This window comes from Aphelocoma coerulescens, chromosome 29 (assembly GCF_041296385.1).
Source record: "Aphelocoma coerulescens isolate FSJ_1873_10779 chromosome 29, UR_Acoe_1.0, whole genome shotgun sequence".
Taxonomy (NCBI): domain Eukaryota; kingdom Metazoa; phylum Chordata; class Aves; order Passeriformes; family Corvidae; genus Aphelocoma; species Aphelocoma coerulescens.
The window spans coordinates 3,003,057-3,021,829 of NC_091042.1; the positions used below are offsets into that span (position 1 = coordinate 3,003,057).

General features: G+C 70.8%; 2 protein-coding genes and 1 long non-coding RNA gene across 3 annotated transcripts; 2 read left to right on the forward strand and 1 right to left on the reverse strand.

Moving 5' to 3' along the window:
• Positions 1–1,276: 1,276 nt before the first annotated feature.
• ZNF385A (zinc finger protein 385A) lies at positions 1,277–6,605 on the forward strand. The gene is given in 8 exon segments (XM_068997507.1): positions 1,277–1,384; positions 2,601–2,696; positions 3,466–3,619; positions 3,888–4,109; positions 5,292–5,458; positions 5,941–6,033; positions 6,374–6,415; positions 6,417–6,605. Coding segments are annotated over 8 exon segments (1,071 nt in total).
• Positions 6,606–9,683: 3,078 nt separating this feature from the next.
• Positions 9,684–15,195, reverse strand: COPZ1 (COPI coat complex subunit zeta 1). Its single transcript, XM_068997750.1, has 9 exons — positions 15,100–15,195; positions 13,496–13,564; positions 12,962–13,043; positions 12,742–12,833; positions 11,527–11,582; positions 10,895–10,972; positions 10,439–10,490; positions 10,260–10,298; positions 9,684–9,802 (listed from the first exon to the last, which is right to left on the reverse strand). Exons 1-9 carry the CDS (start codon positions 15,115–15,117, stop codon positions 9,755–9,757), a joined length of 534 nt encoding a protein of 177 aa, XP_068853851.1. The 5' UTR covers positions 15,118–15,195; the 3' UTR covers positions 9,684–9,754.
• Positions 15,196–16,572: 1,377 nt separating this feature from the next.
• On the forward strand, positions 16,573–18,456 carry LOC138100061 (uncharacterized). Its single transcript, XR_011146787.1, has 3 exons — positions 16,573–16,649; positions 18,020–18,055; positions 18,373–18,456. It is a non-coding gene; the product is annotated as an uncharacterized lncRNA (long non-coding RNA).
• The last annotated feature ends 317 nt before the right edge of the window (positions 18,457–18,773 follow it).

The window sequence follows — 18,773 nt, forward strand, 5'->3', positions numbered from 1 at the left end:
CGCGTGTCCCACCCTGGGGGAGAGCAACAAACGGGGAGGGGGCGCAACGCGGGGGGGGGGGGCACCCACGGAGGGGGGAGGGGACCCACGGAGGGGGGGGGAGGGCACCCACGGAGGGGGGAGGGGACCCACGGAGGGGGGGGAGGGTCGCGTCCGTGTGTCCCCCCCCCCGCTTCTCCCCCTTCAATTCCCACGCTCCGAGGCGGGCCCCCCCCCCCCCCCCCGCGGTCTCCCGTGGCAACCGCCCCCTCCCCCGCCCCCCCCCCGCCCCCGCACGCGCGTGTCGCGACACGTGCGCGACCCCGCCCGCCGCGCACGCGCGAGGTGGGGGTTGGGGGTGGGGGGGGGCCGCGCCGGGGCCGCGCGTGGACGGGGCCGCAGCACGTGAGAGAGCGCGGGGGGGGCGGGGAGGGGGCGCGGGGGGGTCCCACGCGGAGGGGAGGGGGGGGGAGGGGAGGGGGCGTCCAGCGGGGGAGGGGGACACGCGTGGGGGGCGACACGCGCGGGGCGGCTCCGCCCCCGCCGCCCCCCGCCCCCCCCCCCCGTGCCCCAGTTCTGAGCGGCGCCATTGGCTGCGGCCGGCGCGGGGGGGGGGACACGGGGGGGACACGAGGGGGACACGGGCGGGGGGGGGGGACACGCAGGGACAGCCCCACCGGGCCGCCGCCGCCGCCACCGGGGCCGGGGGGGCCCCGCAGGTAACGGCCCCCCCCTTACCCCCCCCCGCTTCGTGCTGTGGAGGGGGAGATTTGGGATTTGGGGGGGGGGGGGGACGCGGGGGGGGTCGCGGTGCCCCGCGGGGAACTCAAAGCCCCCCCCCCCCCCCGGTGCGGGCCGGGGACCCCGGGAGGGAGCGGGGGACACGCGGAGGGGGCTCGGCGGTGGGAGGGGGGTCCTGGGGGGCGTCCTGGGGGGGGGCCCGGAGGGGGTCCCGGCGCCCCGCAGGTCACTCCGAGCCCCCCCCGCATCCCCCCGGTGCGGGCCGGGGACCCCGGCAGGGAGTCGGGACCCGCAGTGGGGGGGGCGGCGGGGATCGGGGGGGGGCCGGGGGTCACCGGGGTCGGTCCTGAGCGGTCCCGGGGGTCACCGTGGGAGGGTCCCGGGGGTCGCAGTGTCCCCGGGTCACTCAGAATCCCCCCCCCCGCATCCCCCAGGTGCGGGCCGGGGACGCGCGGGGGGGGGTCCCGGGAGGCTCGGGGGGGGGGTCCCGGGGTGATCGGGGGGGCCATCCCGGGGGTCCCGGCTGCCCCTGACCCCCCCCCCCCGCCGCAGGGCGATGCTGCGGGCCCCGGGGCCGCTGGGGCCGCCCCCCGGCCGCCTCCTCCTGCCCGACGCCGCCGCCGCCGCCGCCGCCGCGCTCCGGCTGCTGCCGCCGCTGCCCGGGGTGAGCGGGGCCGGGGGGCCCGGGGGGCACCGGAGGAGGCACCGGGGGGGGGCTGGAGGGGATTGGAGGGGTCCCCAAATCAGGGGGCGGGGGCGGGGGGTCCCGGCAGCGGCGGGTCGGGGGTCGCGGGCGCTGCGAGGCCGAGCCGGGCCGGGGGCTCGGGGGAGGCTCTGGGGGGAGTTCGGGGGGTCTCGGTACCGGGAGGGGGCGCGGGGGGGTCCCGGCTGCGGCCGCTGCCCGGAATGGGCCGGGAGCGGGGATTCGGGGGGGTTTGGGGGGTCCCGGGCCCGGGGAGCTTCGGGGAGCCCCGGTACCGCAGCGTTCGGGGGGTCCCGGCTGCGGCCGCCGCTGCCCGGGGGGAGCCGGTCCGGGGGGGGTCCCGGGGGGCTTCCCGGGGGGTCCCGGGAGGGTTTCGGGGGGCCCGGGGGGGCCCGGGGGGGCCCGGGGCAGTTCGGGGGTTTCGCCGCGGCGGCCGCGAGGGGCGCGCGGGGTCCCGGGGGGGCGGGGCGGCCCCGCCCCCTCCCGGCCGCCGTACCGGGACCCCCCCCGTTCCCCCTCCCCCCGGGGCCGCCGCTGGGGAACCCCTGAACCCCTCCCGGGACCCCTAAAACACCCCCGAGACCCCCCGGGACCCCCGCGAGGGCTCGGTGGGATGAGGAACCCCCGAGCCCCCCCCTCGGGACCCCCAAACCCGCGCGGGGGGGGGACTCTGGGATCCCCAAATGCCCCCCCCCGGGGCGGGGGCGGCGGGGGCGGTCCCGGTCCCCTCCCGGTCCCCTCCCGGTCCCCCGGGGTTGGGCAGGGAGGGATTCCTGAGGCGCTACGGAATGGGGCGGGGGCGGGGGGGGAGCCTCACCCCCCCCCGGCACCGGGGGGATTTTGGGGGGGGGCAGGGGACAGGAATTTGGGGTGGGGGGGCTGAACCCCTGCGGCCTCCCCCCCCCCGGATGGAGCCGGTGCCTAAAGGGGGTGCTGGGGGGGGTGTTTCGGGGATGTTTTGGGATTTTTGGGGGGGCGTTTGGGGCTATTTTGGGGCGCTCCTCCCCCCCCGGGTCTCCCTCAAGATGGAGCCCGTGCCCACGGCGGTGTTTTGGGGTATTTCGGGTTGTTTGGGGGTGCAGGAGGGGGTTTGGGGTGTTTTGGGGTTTTTGGGGGGTATTTTGGGGTTTGGGGGGTATTTTGGGGTGCTGACGTCCCCTCCGTGCCCCCCCTCCAGATGGAGCCGGTGCCCAAGGGGGTCCTGGGGGCTCTGGCCAAGCCCCGGCGCCCGGTGATCGCCTGCAGCGTCTGCCAGATCCGCTTCAACTCCGAGGTGCGACCCCCGGGCCCCCCCGCGACACCCCCGAACCCGGGACACCCCCCCGGGACACCCCCGAACCCGGGACACCCCAACGCCCCCAGGTCTCCCCTCCTGAGCACCAGGATTTGGGGGTCCTCAGGGTGTCCCCGTGTCCCCAAGGCGGTCCCAGGGGTGGCACCGTGTCCCGGGGGTGTCCCGGGGGTGTCCCGGGGTGTGACCGGGGGTGTGACCGGGGGTGTCCCAGGGGTGTGACCGGGGGTGTCCCAGGGGTGTGACACAGTGTCCGGGGGTGTGTCCGGGGGTGTGTCCGAGGTGTGTCCGAGGTGTGACCGCTGTCCCTGCGTTGTCCCCATGTCCGGGGCCGTGTCCGGGCTGTGACCGCTGTCCCCGTGTCCGGGGCCGTGTCCGGGGCCGTGTCCGGGCTGTGACCGCTGTCCCCGTGTCCGGGGCTGTGTCCGGGGCCGTGTCCGGGGCCGTGTCCGGGCTTTGACCGCTGTCCCCGTGTCCGGGGCCGTGTCCGGGGCTGTGTCCGGGGCCGTGTCCGGGGCCGTGTCCGGGGCCGTGTCCGGGGCTGTGTCCGGGGCCGTGTCCGGGGCCGTGTCCGGGGCCGTGTCCGGGGCTGTGACCGCTGTCCCCGTGTCCGGGGCCGTGTCCGGGGCCGTGTCCGGGGCCGTGTCCGGGCTGTGACCGCTGTCCCCGTGTCCGGGGCCGTGTCCGGGGCCGTGTCCGGGGCCGTGTCCGGGCTGTGACCGCTGTCCCCGCGCTGTCCCCGTGTCCCCAGAGCCAGGCGGCCGCGCACTACCAGGGGAACCGCCACGCCCGGCGCCTCAAGGGGCTCGAGGCCGCCCGCGCCCGCCGGGGGGGGGACACGGGGGACCCCCCGGAGCCGCCCGGCCCCGCGGCCCCCCCGGCCGGGGACACCCCCGAGCGCTCAGGTGGGTGCTGGGGCCCCCTCCCCAAAAGATCCCCCCATAACCCCTCTGTGCCTCCCCCCAACCACACCCCAATAACCCCCCCAGGGACACCCCCATCAACCGCCCCAAATCCTCCTCAAACCCCCCCTTACCCCCCTATATCCCCCCCAAAAGACAACCCCATAACCCCCTGTACACCCCCAACCCCCCTAAATCCCCTGGGACCCCCCCATAGCAGCCCCAAATCCCCCCCAAACCCCCCCTGTAACCCCTTCCCCCCCCCCCCCAGGGGAGCAGCCCCCCGCCCCCGCCGCCCCCGGCGCCCCCGGGCCCCCCTCGCCCCCCGCCCCCCCCCCGGCGCTGGGCCCGGAGCCGGGGGGGGCGCAGGGGGGGCCCGCGGGGGGGGCGCAGGAGGAGGAGGAGGAGCGGGCGAAGGCCAAGCGGCTCCTGTACTGCGGCCTCTGCAAGGTGGCCGTGAACTCCCTGTCCCAGCTGGAGGCTCACAACAGAGGTGGGGACAGGGGACCGGGGCGGGGACACGGGGGGGACACGGGGATGTGGGGGACACAGGGGACAGGGGGACATGGGGGACACGGGGATGTGGGGGACACAGGGGACAGCGGGGACATGGGGGACACGGGGGGGACACGGGGATGTGGGGGACACAGGGGACAGCGGGGACATGGGGGACATGGGGGGACACGGGGATGTGGGGGACACAGGGGACAGCGGGGACATGGGGGACATGGGGGGACACGGGGATGTGGGGGACACAGGGGACAGCAGGGACATGGGGGACACGGGGGGGACACGGGGATGTGGGGGACACAGGGGATGTGGGGGACACAGGGGACAGCAGGGACATGGGGGGACACGGGGGACATGGGGGGACACGGGGGACAGCGGGGACATGGGGGACACGGGGCGGACACAGGGATGTGGGGGACACAGGGGACAGGGGGACATGGGGGACACGGGGGACGTGGGGGACAGCAGGGACATGGGGGGACACAGGGGGACACAGGGGGACACAAGGGATGGGGGACAGCGGGGACAGCGGGGACATGGGGGGACACGGGGACAGCAGGGACACAGGGGGACACAGGGACGGGGGGACACAGGGGGACAGGGGGACACAGGGGACAGCAGGGACATGGGGGACACGGGGGACACGGGGGGACACGGGGGATGGGGAACGGGGGAGACAGCGGTGACAGAGCAGAGGGACAGGGGAGAAAAGGGGAGTGGGGACATCAGGGACACCGGGGACACTGGGGACGTGGGGGAGTCTGGGGGCATCGAGGGAATGGGGCCAAGGAGGGTCTGGGGGACGCGGGGGACGTGAGAGGGGGATGGAGGAGTCTGGGGGGACATCAGGGACAGGGGGACACGAGGGGGACAGCAGGGGATGGGGACAAGGAGGGTCTGGGGGACATCGGGGTGTCTGCGGGTTCGAGGGGGTCCTGGGGGGTCCCTGTGGGGTCGCTCAGGGCTCGGGGGGTTCCTGTGGGGTCGCTCAGGGCTTGGGGTGGGCTCGGGGGGTCCCTGTGGGGTCGCTCAGGGCTCGGGGGGTTCCTGTGGGGTCGCTCAGGGCTTGGGGTGGGCTCGGGGGGTCCCTGTGGGGTCGCTCAGGGCTCGGGGGGTCCTGGGGATCCCTGTGGGGTCGCTCAGGGCTGTCCCTGTCCCCCCCCAGGGACAAAGCACAAGACTTTGGTCGAGGCCCGCTCGGGGCTGGGCCCCATCCGCGCCTTCCCGCGGGGGGGGGGCTCCGCGGGGACCCCCCCGGCCGAGACCCCCGAGCGGTCCTTCCACTGCCAGATCTGCAACGTGCGCCTCAACTCCGAGCTGCAGCTCAAGCAGGTGCGGGGAGCCCCAAGAGTGACCCCAAATCCTCCCAGGGATCCCAAACTGACCCCAAATCCTCCCAGGGATCCCACACTGACCCTGGGATACACAAACTGACCCCAAATCCCTGCGGAGAGCCCCAAAAGTGGTCCCAAATCCTCCCAGGGATCCCAAACTGACCCTGGCACCCTGAACTGACCCCAAATCCCTGCGGAGAGCCCTAAAACCACCTCTGGGACACCCAAACCATCCCCAGAACCCCTCAAACTGACCCCAAAAGCCCTCCAAGAATCCCCAAATCCCTCCAGGGATCCCCTAATTGACCCCAAATCACTCCAAGATCCCGAAACTGACCCTGGGACGCCTGAACTGACCCCAAATCCTCACAGGGATCCCCAAAGTGACCCTAAACCCCTCCAGGGTCCCCCAGCCCCCCGTGCTCGGGGGGTCCCCGCAGGTTTGGGGGTCCCGCTGAGGCCCCCCCGTTCTCCCCCCAGCACATCTCCAGCCGGAGGCACCGGGATGGGGTGGCCGGAAAACCCAACCCCCTCCTGGGGCGGCACAAGAAACCCCGGAGCCCCCCCGAGCTGGTGAGGGGGGGGGTCTGGGGGGGTCACTTTGGGGGTCTGGGGGTCCCTGCGGTGTCTGTAGGGGGATTTGGGGGGCCTGTGGGGTGGGGGGCAGCTGAGGGGGGTCTGTAGGGGGGGTTTGGGGTGGCTTTGTGGGGGGAAGGGATCGGGGGGAGGGGAGGGCTGTGGAGGGGTCTGGGGGTGCCCCTGGAGGTTGGGGGGGGGGGGGGTCCCATGAGATTGGGGGGCCGGGAGGGATCTATGGGGGGGCTGGGAGGGGACTTTGGGGCACCGGGGGAGGCTTTGGGGTACCCCTGGGGGGGTTCTGGGGGTCCCTGACCCCCCCGCCCCCCCCCCGCAGGCGCCGCTGCCGTTCCCCAAGGAGCTGCCGAAGGCGCTGGCGGGGGGGGGGGCTCCTGCCGCCCCCCCTGGCTCTCGCCGCCGCCGCCGCCGCCATGGCCGCCCCCCCCCTGGCCCTGCGCCCCCCCGGACCCCCCCTCCTGCCCGGGCCCCCCCTGGCCCCCGCCCTGCTGCGCCCCGCCCCCGGCCCCCTGCGCCCCGCGCACGCCCCGCTGCTCTTCTCCCCCTACTGAGGGGGGCGGCGAGGGAGGGAAGGGGGGCACGGAGACCCCCGGGGGCACGGACAGCCCCGGGAATGGGGGCATGGAGACCCCCGGGGGCACGGACAGCCCCGGGAATGGGCGGGACACCCCCGGGAAAGGGGGAGACACCCTCGGGAATGGGGGCATGGACACCCCTGGGGGCACGGACACCCCTGGGGGCACGGACACCCCCGGGAATGGGGACAGGGACAGCCCCGGGAATGGGGGCACGGACACCCCCGGGAATGAGGGCACGGACACCCCCGGGAAAGGGGGAGACACCCCCGGGAATGGGGGCATGGACACCCCTGGGGGCACGGACACCCCCGGGAATGGGGGCACGGACACCCCCGGGAATGGGGGCACGGACAGCCCCGGGAATGGGGGCACGGACACCCGCGGCAGTGACAATCCTGGGGGGAACCATTCCCCTGCGGACAGCGACCCCCCCCCCCATCCCTCGGGAGAAGCCCCCGGAACAATCCCTTGGGAAAAACCTGGAACGGCCCCCCCGGGACAAGGAACCCCCCCCCGGAATTGCCCTGGGAACAACTGGACAACAACCGTTGCCTGGCAACTGGGAACCCCCTGGCAACGGTTGCCTGGCAACCTTTAATGAGCAACTGCCCGGTGATGGTCACTCGGTGATGGTCACCTGGCAACAGTCACCTCATGACCACCAAATGATGGCCACTCAGTGATGGGCACTTGGTGATGGGCACTCGGTGATGGTCACTTGGTGCTGGTCACCTGGCACCGGTCACCTGGCACCGGTCACCTGGATGGCCACCCATTGTTGGTCACATGGCACTGGTCACCCGGTGATGGTCACCTGGCACCGGTCACCTGGTGATGATCACTCGGTGATGGTCACCCAGTGATGGTCACCTGGCACCGGTCACTCAGTGATGGTCACTCAGTGCTGGTCACCTGGCACCAGTCACCTGGCGATGGTCACTCAGTGCTGGTCACCTGGCACCGGTCACTCAGTGATGGTCACTCAGTGCTGGTCACCTGGCACCGGTCACCTGGCACCGGTCACTCAGTGATGGTCACCCAGTGATGGTCACTCAGTGCTGGTCACCTGGCACCGGTCACCTGGCACCGGTCACTCAGTGATGGTCACTCAGTGCTGGTCACCTGGCACTGGTCACCTGGCACCGGTCACTCAGTGATGGTCACCTGGCACCGGTCACTCAGTGCCGGTCACCTGGCCTGGCACCCCCCAGCATCATCTCCCTGACAACGGCTCCCTGGCAACGGGACCCGCATCCTGCCTGGCAACCGGGGCTTTCCCTGCCAACGGTTGCCTGGCAACCGCCCCTGGCAACCGCCCGCACCCAGAGCTGCACGTGGCAACCGTCTCCTAGCAACCGTCTCCTAGCAACCGTCTCTTAGCAACGCCCCCCGCCCTCTCTGCCCCCCCTCCCCCCGGGCTCAGCGATTATTTTTTTAACTGGAATTCGGGAATTTGGCAGGAAAACCACGCCCCCCCCCCCCCGCCCCCCCGGCCCCACTGCACAAACCCCGGGGACCGGGACCCCCCCGGGGCGGGGGGGGGGTTCGGGGGGGGGGTCCCCAGAGCCCCTCCCCCTCCTGCTCCTCCCCTCCCCCCCCCGGCACCTCAGGGATCTGCTCAGCAATCAGTGATGGCTCGAGGGACGGGACCCCCCCCCGGACCCCCCCCCGGGACCCCGGGGTGCCCCCCCCTCCCCGGGTGCCCCCCCCAAGCCAGGACCTCTTGCACTGAGGGCAGCGAGCCCCGCACACGCCCCGGGGGGGGCCCCAAAAATCCCCCCCTCCCCCCCCTTTCCCCTCCCCCCCCCCCCCCACTCCGGGCCCAGCCCATTGCAATAACGCGGGGGGGCCGGGGCACCCCCCCTGTAAATAACGCCCCCCCCCCTCCTTCACACAGACATGGTACGGCCCCACAAGCACTGTGCCCCCCTCCCCAAAATCCTGCACCCCCCCAGCACTGTGACCCCCCCCCCCAAACCTGCACCCCCCATCACTGTGACCCCCCCCCACCAAAATCCCAGAGCCCCCCATCACTGTGACCCCCCCCCCCCCAAAAACCTTGGTACTGCCCCCGGCCCCCCCATCACTGTGACCCCCCTCCCAAAATCCTGCACCCCCCTTCACTGCTCCCCCCCACTATCACTGTGCCCCCCCTTATCACTGTGCCCCCCCCTTATCACTACAGCCCCCCCCCGGCACTGTAGCCCCCCCAAACCTTGCACTGCCCCCCCCCCAAACCTTGCACTGACCCCCCCTCACTGTGACCCCCCCCCAGCACTGAACCCCCCCAGTTTTGGGGGCCCCCCCCAGTCCAAACTGTGACTAAAGCGAAGCAATAGCGGGCGGGGGGGGGTTGGGGGTCCCCGTGCCCCCCCCCCAGCACCTGCCTGTCCCCGTGCCCCCCCCCCCCCCAGCTTCACCCCAATAAATGACGAGGTTTGAGCTCCTGCTCTCGTGGCTGGGGGGGCCCCGGGGGGGTTTTGGGGTGTCCTGGGAGGGTCCTGGAGGGGCCCCGGAGGGGTTTGAGGGGTCCCCAGGGAGTTTGGGGGGTCCTGGGGGGTTTAAAGTGTCCCGAGAAGGGTCCAGGGGAAACGCCAGGGGGGTCAGGGGGTCCCCAGGGGGGGTTGGGGGATTCCTGGGAGGGCCCCAAAGTGGTTTTGGGGGTCCCCAGGGGGGTCCCAGGTGGGTCTGGGGGTCCCTGGAGGGGTTTGGGGCATCTCCAGGGGGGTCCGGGGTGGGTCTGGGGGTCCCTGGGGGGGGTTGTGGGGTCCCCAGGGGGGTCCCAGGTGGATCTGGGGGTCCCTGGGGGGGGGTTTGTGGGGTCCCCAGGTGGGTCCCAGGCAGGGTGGGGAGGGTCCCTGTCCCCCCTTTGTGTCCCTTGTCCCCACCCCTGTGTCCCCCCCCAGCCCCCCAGGTGCATTGGGGACCCCCCCGGCGACACCCCCTGATTGAGGGGGGGGGTCCCCAAACCCCCCCAGACCCTCCCGGACCCCCCCATCCCAGGGCGGCGCAGGCACAGACGAGGCAGCACACGGGGCTGGGGGGGGCACCGGCGTGTTGGGGGTCCCGGGGGGGTCCCGGGGGGGTCCTGGGGGTCCCGGGGGGGTCCCGGGGGGGTCCCCCTAACGCAGCAACGACCACTTGATCTGTTCCTTCGCCGACTGCAGCACCTGGGGGTGCACAGGCGGGTACGGGGGGGGCACCTGGGGATGGGGGGGGGCACCTGGGGGGGGACTGGGACACCTCTGGGAGGGGTTTGGGGGGGGACCAGGGGGATTTTGGGGAGCCCAGGGGGATTTTAGGAAGGGTATGGGGGGGCGGCAGGAGGTTTTTGGGGGATTCCACGGGGTTTTGGGGTGGTCCCGGGGGGGTTTTGGGGGATTCCAGGGGTTTCTGGGGGGTTCTTGGGGGATTCCAGGGGTTTCTGGGGGGGTTTTGGGGGGGTCTCAGGGGTTTCTGGGGGGTCCCAGGGGGTTTTGGGGGGGATTCCAGGGGGTTTTGGGGGGTCCCAGGGAGTTTTGGGGCATTCCAGGGGGTTTTGGGGTAGTCCTGGGCGGTTTTTGGTGGGGGATCCCGGGAGTTTTGGGGGGATCCCAGGGGTTTTTGGGGGGGTCCCAGGGGTCCTACCTGTGACACCGTCTGCTCAGTCAGGGGCACATCCTCGCCCTGTGACAATGGGGACGGGGGGGGACAATGGGTGCCTGGCGCAGGGGGGGCACCCAGAGCCCCCCCTCAGCTCTGTCCCACCCCCTGAGACCCCCCAAAAACCCCCCAAACGCCCCCAAAAAACCCCAGATCCCCCATACCCGCACGGCCACGCGGTGCACGACCTGCTGGGGGTCACTCTCCAGGATGACCCTGAGGGGACAGAAGAGACCCCTCAGCACCTGGGGGGGGGGGGTCCCAGGCAGTGAGGGGGGGTGACAGACCCCAGGAAGGGGGTGACAGACCCCAGGGGGGGTCCCAGGCAGTGAGGGGGGGGGGTGACAGACCCCTGGGGGGGTGACAGACCCCAGGAAGGGGGTGACAGACCCCAGGATGGGGGTGACAGACCCCAGGGGGGGTCCCAGGCAGTGAGGGGGGGGGTGACAGACCCCCAAGGGGGGGTGACAGACCCCCAGGGGGGGTGACAGACCCCAGGATGGGGGTGACAGACCCCAGGGGGGGTCCCAGGCAGTGAGGGGGGGGTGACAGACCCCCAAGGGGGGGTGACAGACCCCCGGGGGGGTGGGTGACAGACCCCAGGAGGGTCCCAGGCCCACCCTCCGTCCACGATCTCATCCACAGCCAGGAACAGCCCCTCCATGTTGTCCAGCAGCGCCCGGCGCTCCACGTTCTTCCTGGGGGGGGATGGGGGGACACGGCTGGGAACCCCCCATCGGGGACACCCCAGGACACGGGGACACCCCCAAACGAAGCCTCCTCCCCCTCCTCGAGGCTCCCCCAAACTCCCCCTCCCCACCTGTGCCAGGGCCCTTTGGGGACACCAAAACCCCCAGGTGTCCCCCAGGTGCCCCTCGGGATGCCCAGGTGCCCCCACGTGTCCCCCAGGTGTCCCTCAGGATGCCCAGGTGTCCCCCAGGTGTCCCTCAGGATGCCCAGGTGCTCCCAGGTGTCCCCCAGGTGTCCCTCAGGATGCCCAGGTGTCCCCCAGGTGCCCCTCAGGTGTCCCCCAGGTGCCCCTTGGGATGCCCAGGTGCCCCCGGGGATCTCCCAGGTGTCCCCCAGGTGTCCCTCAGGATGCCCAGGTGCCCCCAGGGATCCCCCAGGTGTCCCTCAGGATGCCCAGGTGTCCCCCAGGTGCCCCTCAGGATGTCCAGGTGCCCCCAGGTGTCCCCAGGTGCCCCTCAGGATGCCCAGGTGCCCCCAGGTGCCCCCCAGGTGCCCCCCGTACCGCAGCATTTGGCTCAGGGAGTCGAACAGGCAGTTGAGCACGGCCGTGAGCATCAGCTGGGGACAGCGGGGTCAAAAAGGGGGGACAGTGGGGTCACACAGAGGGACAGCGGGGTCACACAGAGGGGGGACATTGGGGTCACACAGAGGGACAGCGGGGTCACACAGGGACAGCGGGGTCACACAGAGGGGACATTGGGGTCACACAGAGGGGACAGTGGGGTCACACACAGGGACAGTGGGGTCACACAGAGGGGACATTGGGGTCACACAGGGGGACATTGGGGTCACAGAGAGGGGACAGCGGGGTCACACGGGGTCACAGGGAGCGTCCCCCCTGCCACCCCAGTGTCCCCCTGCTCTGCCACCCCTCTTTGTCCCCCCGCCACCCCTGTGTGTCCTCCCCACGTCCCCCATGTCCCCCCAGCCTCCACGTGTCCCCTCCCATTCCCACGCCCCTCATGCCTTCCATGTGCCCCGAATGTCCCCATGACATCCCCACAGTGTCCCTGTGTCCCCAGGCCCCCGTGTCCCTGTGTGTGTCCCCGCAGTGTCCCCAACATCCCCATGTCCCTACAGTGTCCCCAACGTCCCCACAGTGTCCCCACAGTGCCCCCAACGTCCCCAGTGTTCCCACAGTGTCCCCAATGTCCCCACAGTTCCCCCATGTCCCCACAATGTCCCCAACGTCCTCAGTGGCCCCACAGTGTCCCCACAGTGTCCCCAATGTCCCCACAGTGTCCCAGTGTCCCCACAGTGTCCCCGGTGTCCCCACAGTGTCCCCAACGTCCCCAGTGTCCCCACAGTGTCCCCGGTGTCCCCACAGTGTCCCCAACATCCCCAGTGTCCCCACAGTGTCCCTGGTGTCCCCAATGTCCCCAGTGTTCCCACAGTGTCCCCGGTGTCCCCTCAGTGTCCCCACAGTGTCCCCACGGTGCCCCCATGTCCCCACAATGTCCCCAACGTCCTCAGTGTCCCCACAGTGTCCCCATGTCCCCACAGTGTCCCCACGGTGCCCCCATGTCCCCACAGTGTCCCCAACATCCTCAGTGTCCCCACAGTGTCCCCATGTCCCCACAGTGCCCCAACGTCTCCAGTGTCCCCACAGTGTCCCCAACATCCCCAGTGTCCCCACAGTGCCCCCAATGTCCCCAGTGTCCCCACAGTGTCCCCAGTGTCCCCCCCAGTGTCCCCAGTGTCCCCCCAGTGTCCGCACCTCGTTCTGGTGGGCGCTGCCGATGACGTAGCAGTACAGGTCGATGCTGCTCTTGTACACCACGGTCAGCCCCTCCAGCAGCGCGATCTCACCTGGGCACAGCGACACACACGGCTGTCCTGGCTGGCCCCACAGTGTCCTGCTGTCCCCTGCTGTCCCCTGCTGTCCCCTGCTGTCCCTCCCGTCCCCTGCCGCCCCCGTGGCCCCCGCTGTCACTCACTGTCGCTGCGGTGCGTCTTGCTGAAGATGTTCTTCTCGAAGGCGCGCTGCTCCTTCACGCTGGGGTACGTGTCATCGTAGTACTGGGGACATCGGGGACATGGAAGATGGGACATGGGACAGCTGGGCACACCTGGGGCACATTGGCCACCCCTTGACCCCTGGGCCATCAACCCTGTCCCTACCCCAAACGTCCCCTTCCCCAGAGCCGTGTCCCCTCACAGGGCAGTGTCCCCTCACAGGGCAGTGTCCCCTGGTGTCCCCCCTGTGTCCCCTCACAGGGCCGTGTCCCCTCACAGGGCAGTGTCCCCTCACAGGGCAGTGTCCCCTGGTGTCCCCCCTGTGTCCCCTCACAGGGCAGTGTCCCCTGCTGTCCCCTCGCTGTCCCCTCACAGGGCAGTGTCCCCTCACAGGGCAGTGTCCCCTGGTGTCCCCTGGTGTCCCCTCACAGGGCAGTGTCCCCTGGTGTCCCCCCTGTGTCCCCTCACAGGGCAGTGTCCCCTCGCTGTCCCCTTGCTGTCCCCTGCTGTCCCACCTTGGCGAAGAGCCTCTCGCCGTCGTTGTCCAGGATGATGATGGCCTTGACCGCGTACAGGGACGGCTCCTGCGGGGACAGGGACACCGTCACCGCCCGCCGCCACCACCCCGGGCACGGGGACGGTGCCACCGTCCCCCCCCGCCCTGGGGACACCGTGACTGCCACCCCCACGGGGACAGGGACACCCCATGGCACCCAGCACGAGGACATCGGGGGGGGGGAAGGGGGTGCCAGGGGGTCACAGCGGCTGCTGGGGGGGTCGTGTCCCCGTGTCCCCTCTGTCCCTGTCCCCATGTCCCCCCTGTCCCTGTCCCCGTGTCCCCTCCTGTCCCTCTCACTGTCCCCGTGTCCCTCCTGTCCCTGTCCCCATGTCCCCTCCTGTCCCTCTCACTGTCCCCTTGTCCCTCCTGTCCCTGTCCCCATGTCCCCTCCTGTCCCTCTCACTGTCCCCTTGTCCCTCCTGTCCCTGTCCCCATGTCCCTCCTGCCCCTATCCCCATGTCCCTCCTGTCCCTGTCCCCATGTCCCTCCTGTCCCTGTCCCCGTGTCCCTCCTGTCCCTCTCACTGTCCCCATGTCCCTCCTGCCCCTGTCCCCATGTCCCCCCTGTCCCTGTCCCCATGTCCCTCCTGTCCCTGTCCCCGTGTCCCTCCTGTCCCTCTCACTGTCCCCATGTCCCTCCTGCCCCTGTCCCCATGTCCCTCCTATCCCTCTCACTGTCCCCTTGTCCCTCCTGTCCCTGTCCCCATGTCCCCCCTGTCCCTGTCCCCATGTCCCCCCTGTCCCCATGTCCCTCCTGTCCCTCTCACTGTCCCCATGTCCCCCCTGTCCCTGTCCCCATGTCCCTCCTGTCCCTCTCACTGTCCCCATGTCCCCCCTGTCCCTGTCCCCATGTCCCTCCTGCCCCTGTCCCCATATCCCTCCTATCCCTCTCACTGTCCCCATGTCCATCCTGTCCCTCTCACTGTCCCCATGTCCCTCCTGTCCCTGTCCCCATGTCCCTCCTGTCCCTCTCACTGTCCCCGTGTCCCTCCTGTCCCTGTCCCCATGTCCCTCCTGTCGCTCCGGGCCCCCGGGACCAAGTTCTGTGATGCACTGACTGCCCAGAGCCACAGCCGGAGTGTAGGACAGAACCTCGGCCCGGGGACCCTCCGGCCACCACGGCCACCAGTGGCCACCCACAGCCACCAATAGTCACCCACGGCCACCAATGGTCACCCACGGCCACCAAAGGATAGGACAGAACCTCGGCCCAGGACTCGCCACGGCCACCCAGGTCACCGCTCAGGGCTGACCCCCTCAGTGACCCCAGTGACCCCCGGTTACGGCGCTGTCCCCGCTGGGCAGCCCCCCCCGTCCCCCCACTGTGACCCCAGTTCACCCCGCACTGTCCCCACTCTGGGCCCCCAATTCACCCCTCACTCCCCCCCAGTTCCCTCCCACCGCCCCCACTCCCCCTCAGCCCCGCCCCCCCTTTACCCCATTGCCCCCCCGTGCCCCCCCGGCTGTGGGGCGGCCCCTTTGCCCCCCATTTCCCCCAGTTCCTCCCCAGTTTCCCCTCAGTTCCCCCATTCCCCTCTCCCCCCCGGCCCCTCGGCCCTACCAGCACCAGCGCCTCCATTTTGCCTTCACCGCTGCCGACGTGGAGCCGGAAGAGCGCCCGCCGCTGATTGGCTGTTCGACTGTCAATCACTCCGCTTGACCCCGCCCCGCAGGGCTGATTGGCCCAACTCCGCCTCGATTCTGCCAGTCGCTGCGCGCTCCCGCGCGGTGGGCGGGCCACTCTTTCCCGCCTTTCCCTAGGCGGCCGCTGATTGGAGAAACAACCCGTCCATCACCGCCGCGCGGCTCCCCCGGAAGCGGAAAGGGGCGGTGCAGTTGCCATAGTGACCGGGGAAGCGCTGACGTCACCCTTTTGCCGGGGCCGGGATGTGATTGGCTGGCTTGATGAGCACGTGACCAGAAGCGATGCCCTTTTTGGTTGGCCACGCCCCCTCGTGGGCGGGGCCTCGCGTGACCTTTGGTGGCGTGGGGTCGTGGGGGGACATTGGGGACATTGGGGACATTGGGGACGTTTGGGGACGTTTGGGGACGTTGGGGGACATTGGGGGACACAGCAGAGCCCTGCAAGGCCCCAGCGCTGGGGGTGACAGGGGCGGGGGGTGAGGCAGTGCCACCAGAGGGGTGACAGTGCCACCGGGGGGGTGACAGTGCCACCAGAGGGGTGACAATGCCACCGGGGGGGTGACAATGCCACCAGGGGTGGGGACAATGCCACAATGCCACCAGAGGGGTGACAGTGCCACCGGGGGGGTGACAGTGCCACCAGAGGGGTGACAATGCCACCGGGGGGGTGACAATGCCACCAGGGGTGGGGACAATGCCACAATGCCACCAGAGGGGTGACAGTGCCACCGGGGGAGGTGACAATGCCACCAGGGGTGGGGACAATGCCACAATGCCACCAGGGGAGGTGACAATGCCACCAGGGGTGGGGACAATGCCACCAGAGGGGTGACAGTACCACCAGGGGAGGTGACAGTGCCACCGGGGGAGGTGACAGTGCCACCAGGGGAGGTGACAGTGCCACCGGGGGAGGTGACAGTGCCACCGGGGGGGGTGACAGTGCCACCGGGGGGGGTGACAATGCCACCCGGACGCGCTGGGCCCCGCTGATAGCGCCTGGCGGGGGTGGGTGACACCCCCCGTGTCCCCGCTGTCCCCAAGGGCCCCGCAGGGGAAACCGCCGGCGGCTTCCGTCACCCGGGGCAGCGGGGGGGACGAGGGGGGTCCCCGTCACTGCCAGCAGGCCCCGTGTCCCCTGTCCCTGTGCCCCCACCGTGTCCCCAGCTGTGTCCCCATGGCCCCTGTCCACCCGTCCCTGTGTCCCCACGGCCCCCTGGATGTCCCCATGTCCCCATCCCTGTCCCCTGTTCGTGTCCCCACATCCCCGTCCTTGGCCCCAGGTCCCCCCTTTTGTGTCCCCACGTCCCCCGTTGGTGTCCCCCGTGTGTGTCCCCTCCTCCCCCTCGTCCCCCCCTCAGTTCCTGTCCCCTCCCGTTGTCCCCAGGGTGTCCCCGGGGCGGGCACAGCCGGAGCTGGGGGTGGCACTGCGGGGCCCTGGCCCTGTCCGAGCCCATCCCGTGGCCCCAGGTGGGTCCTGGCTCAGGTGTGGGGCGGGGGGGTGACAGGGACGGGGTGGTGGCACAGGGGGGGACACGTGGGTGTCACTCTGGGGAGGGCCCCGATGGCTGCGGGGGCAGGGGGGACACGGGGGGACAATGGGGGAAACAATGGGGACACAATGGGGACACAGGGGGACAATGGGGGACAATGGGGACGCAATGGGGACACAATGGGGACAATGGGGGGACACAATGGGGGGACAATGGGGACACAATGGGGACACAATGGGGACAATGGGGGGACACAATGGAGGGACAATGGGGACACAATGGGGACACAATGGGGACACAGTGGGGGAAACAATGGGGGACAATGGGGGACACAATGGGGACAGTGGGGGACACAATGGGGACAATGGGGACACGGGGACACAATGAGGACACAATGGGGACCCAATGGAGACACAATGGGGACAATGGGGGACAATGGGGGAAACAATGGGGGCACAATGGGGACACAATGGGGACACATTGGGGACACAATGGGGACACAATGGGGACACAGGGGGACAATGGGGGACACAATGGGGGGACAATGGGGACACAATGGGGGGACAATGGGGACACAATGGGGACATGGGGGGACAATGGGGATGCAATGGGGACACAATGGGGACAGTGTGGGGACACAATGGGGGGACAATGGGGACACAATGGGGACACAATGGGGACACAGTGGGGGAAACAATGGGGGACAATGGGGGACACAATGGGGACACAATGGGGGAACACAGTGGGGACACAGGGGGACAATGGGGGACACAATGGGGACACAATGGGGACAATGGGGGGACAATGGGGACACAATGGGGACACGGGGGGACAATGGGGGAAACAATGGGGGAACACAATGGGGACAATGGGGGATACAATGGGGACACAATGGGGGCACAATGGGGGCAGTCTCCCCCAACAGGCACCGCCATTGTCACCGAGACCTTGTGGTGGTGGTGTAGGGTTGGTGTTGATGGGGGTGACAGGAGGGTGACAGGGGGGTGACACAGGGGGTGACAGGGGGGTGATGGGGGTGGCACAGGGTGACGGGGAGGTGACGTAGGGGGTGACAACAGGGTGACACGGGGAGGGGGCGATGAGGGGGTGACCCCGGGTGTGACAGGGGTGACCCAGGGGGTGACAAGGGGTGACCCAGGGGGTGACAAGGGGGTGCCCCCCCTCCCTGGGCGGGTCCCGGCGGTTGCTCCTTGTGCAACTCCCGGGTTGGGCAATGGGGTGGGGCCCAGGGGGAGCTCGGGGGGGCCACGGGCTGTCCCCAGGGGGGTCAGGGGGTGTCACCCCCCCCCCCCCAGGGTGGGCCCTAACCCCGATCTGGGGCTGCAGGAGGAAGCGGCGGCTGCGGCCATGGGGGACCCCCAGGTGAGGGGGGCTGGGGGGGCTCGGGGAGGTCCTGGAGGGTCTGGGGGTCACGAGGGGGAGGGAAGGGGGTGTTGGGGTGGGGATTGAGGGGGTTTGGGGGGGTTTTAGGGGAGGGATGTGGGGGATGTTGGGGGAATTTTGGGGGGGTTTTAGGGGAGGGATCTGGGGGACTTTGGGGTGATTTAGGAAGCATTCTGGGGTGGGATTTGGGGGGATTTTGAGTGGTTTTGGGGATGGAATTTGGGGAATTTGGGAGGGGGGGCTGCAAAGGGGGCGTGGCCAAGGTCCGCCCTCAGCCAATCAGCGGCGTCCCTCAGGCGCGGTGGGGGCGTGGCCCGGCGCAGGCCCCGCCCCCGAGTGCGCCCCCTGGCGGCGCGGGCGAGGCCGAGGTCACGTGGCAGGAGCTGCTGTCACTCAGCGAGCTGCAGGTGGGACACGCCCCCTCCCCGGGCCACGCCCCCTCCCCAGGCCACGCCCCTCGCTGGCTCTTACCGCCCCCTGGCGGCCGCCCCCCACCCCGGGGACCCCCTCCCCTTATGGACACAGGGGGGTGTCCCCACTGTCCCCCCGACCCCCTCTGACCCCTCCCCCTCTGTCCCCAGGGCCTGGACCTGCGGCCGGACCCCGCCCCGGACCCCCCTTTTTACCCTCCCCCCCCCTCCCCCTCCCCATTTCCCCCCTTTCCCCCCCCCCTCCCTTCCCGCCCGCCCCGCACGGC

What these genes read in the sequence shown, in the direction of transcription:
- COPZ1 (XM_068997750.1), bottom strand. An exon ending in GCGAGAGGCTCTTCGCCAAG is followed by an intron (nt 13,044 to 13,495) that starts GTGGGACAGCAG and finishes CGATGTCCCCAG; the next exon opens with TACTACGATGACACGTACCC. An exon ending in GCAGCGCCCACCAGAACGAG is followed by an intron (nt 11,583 to 12,741) that starts GTGCGGACACTG and finishes CGCTGTCCCCAG; the next exon opens with CTGATGCTCACGGCCGTGCT.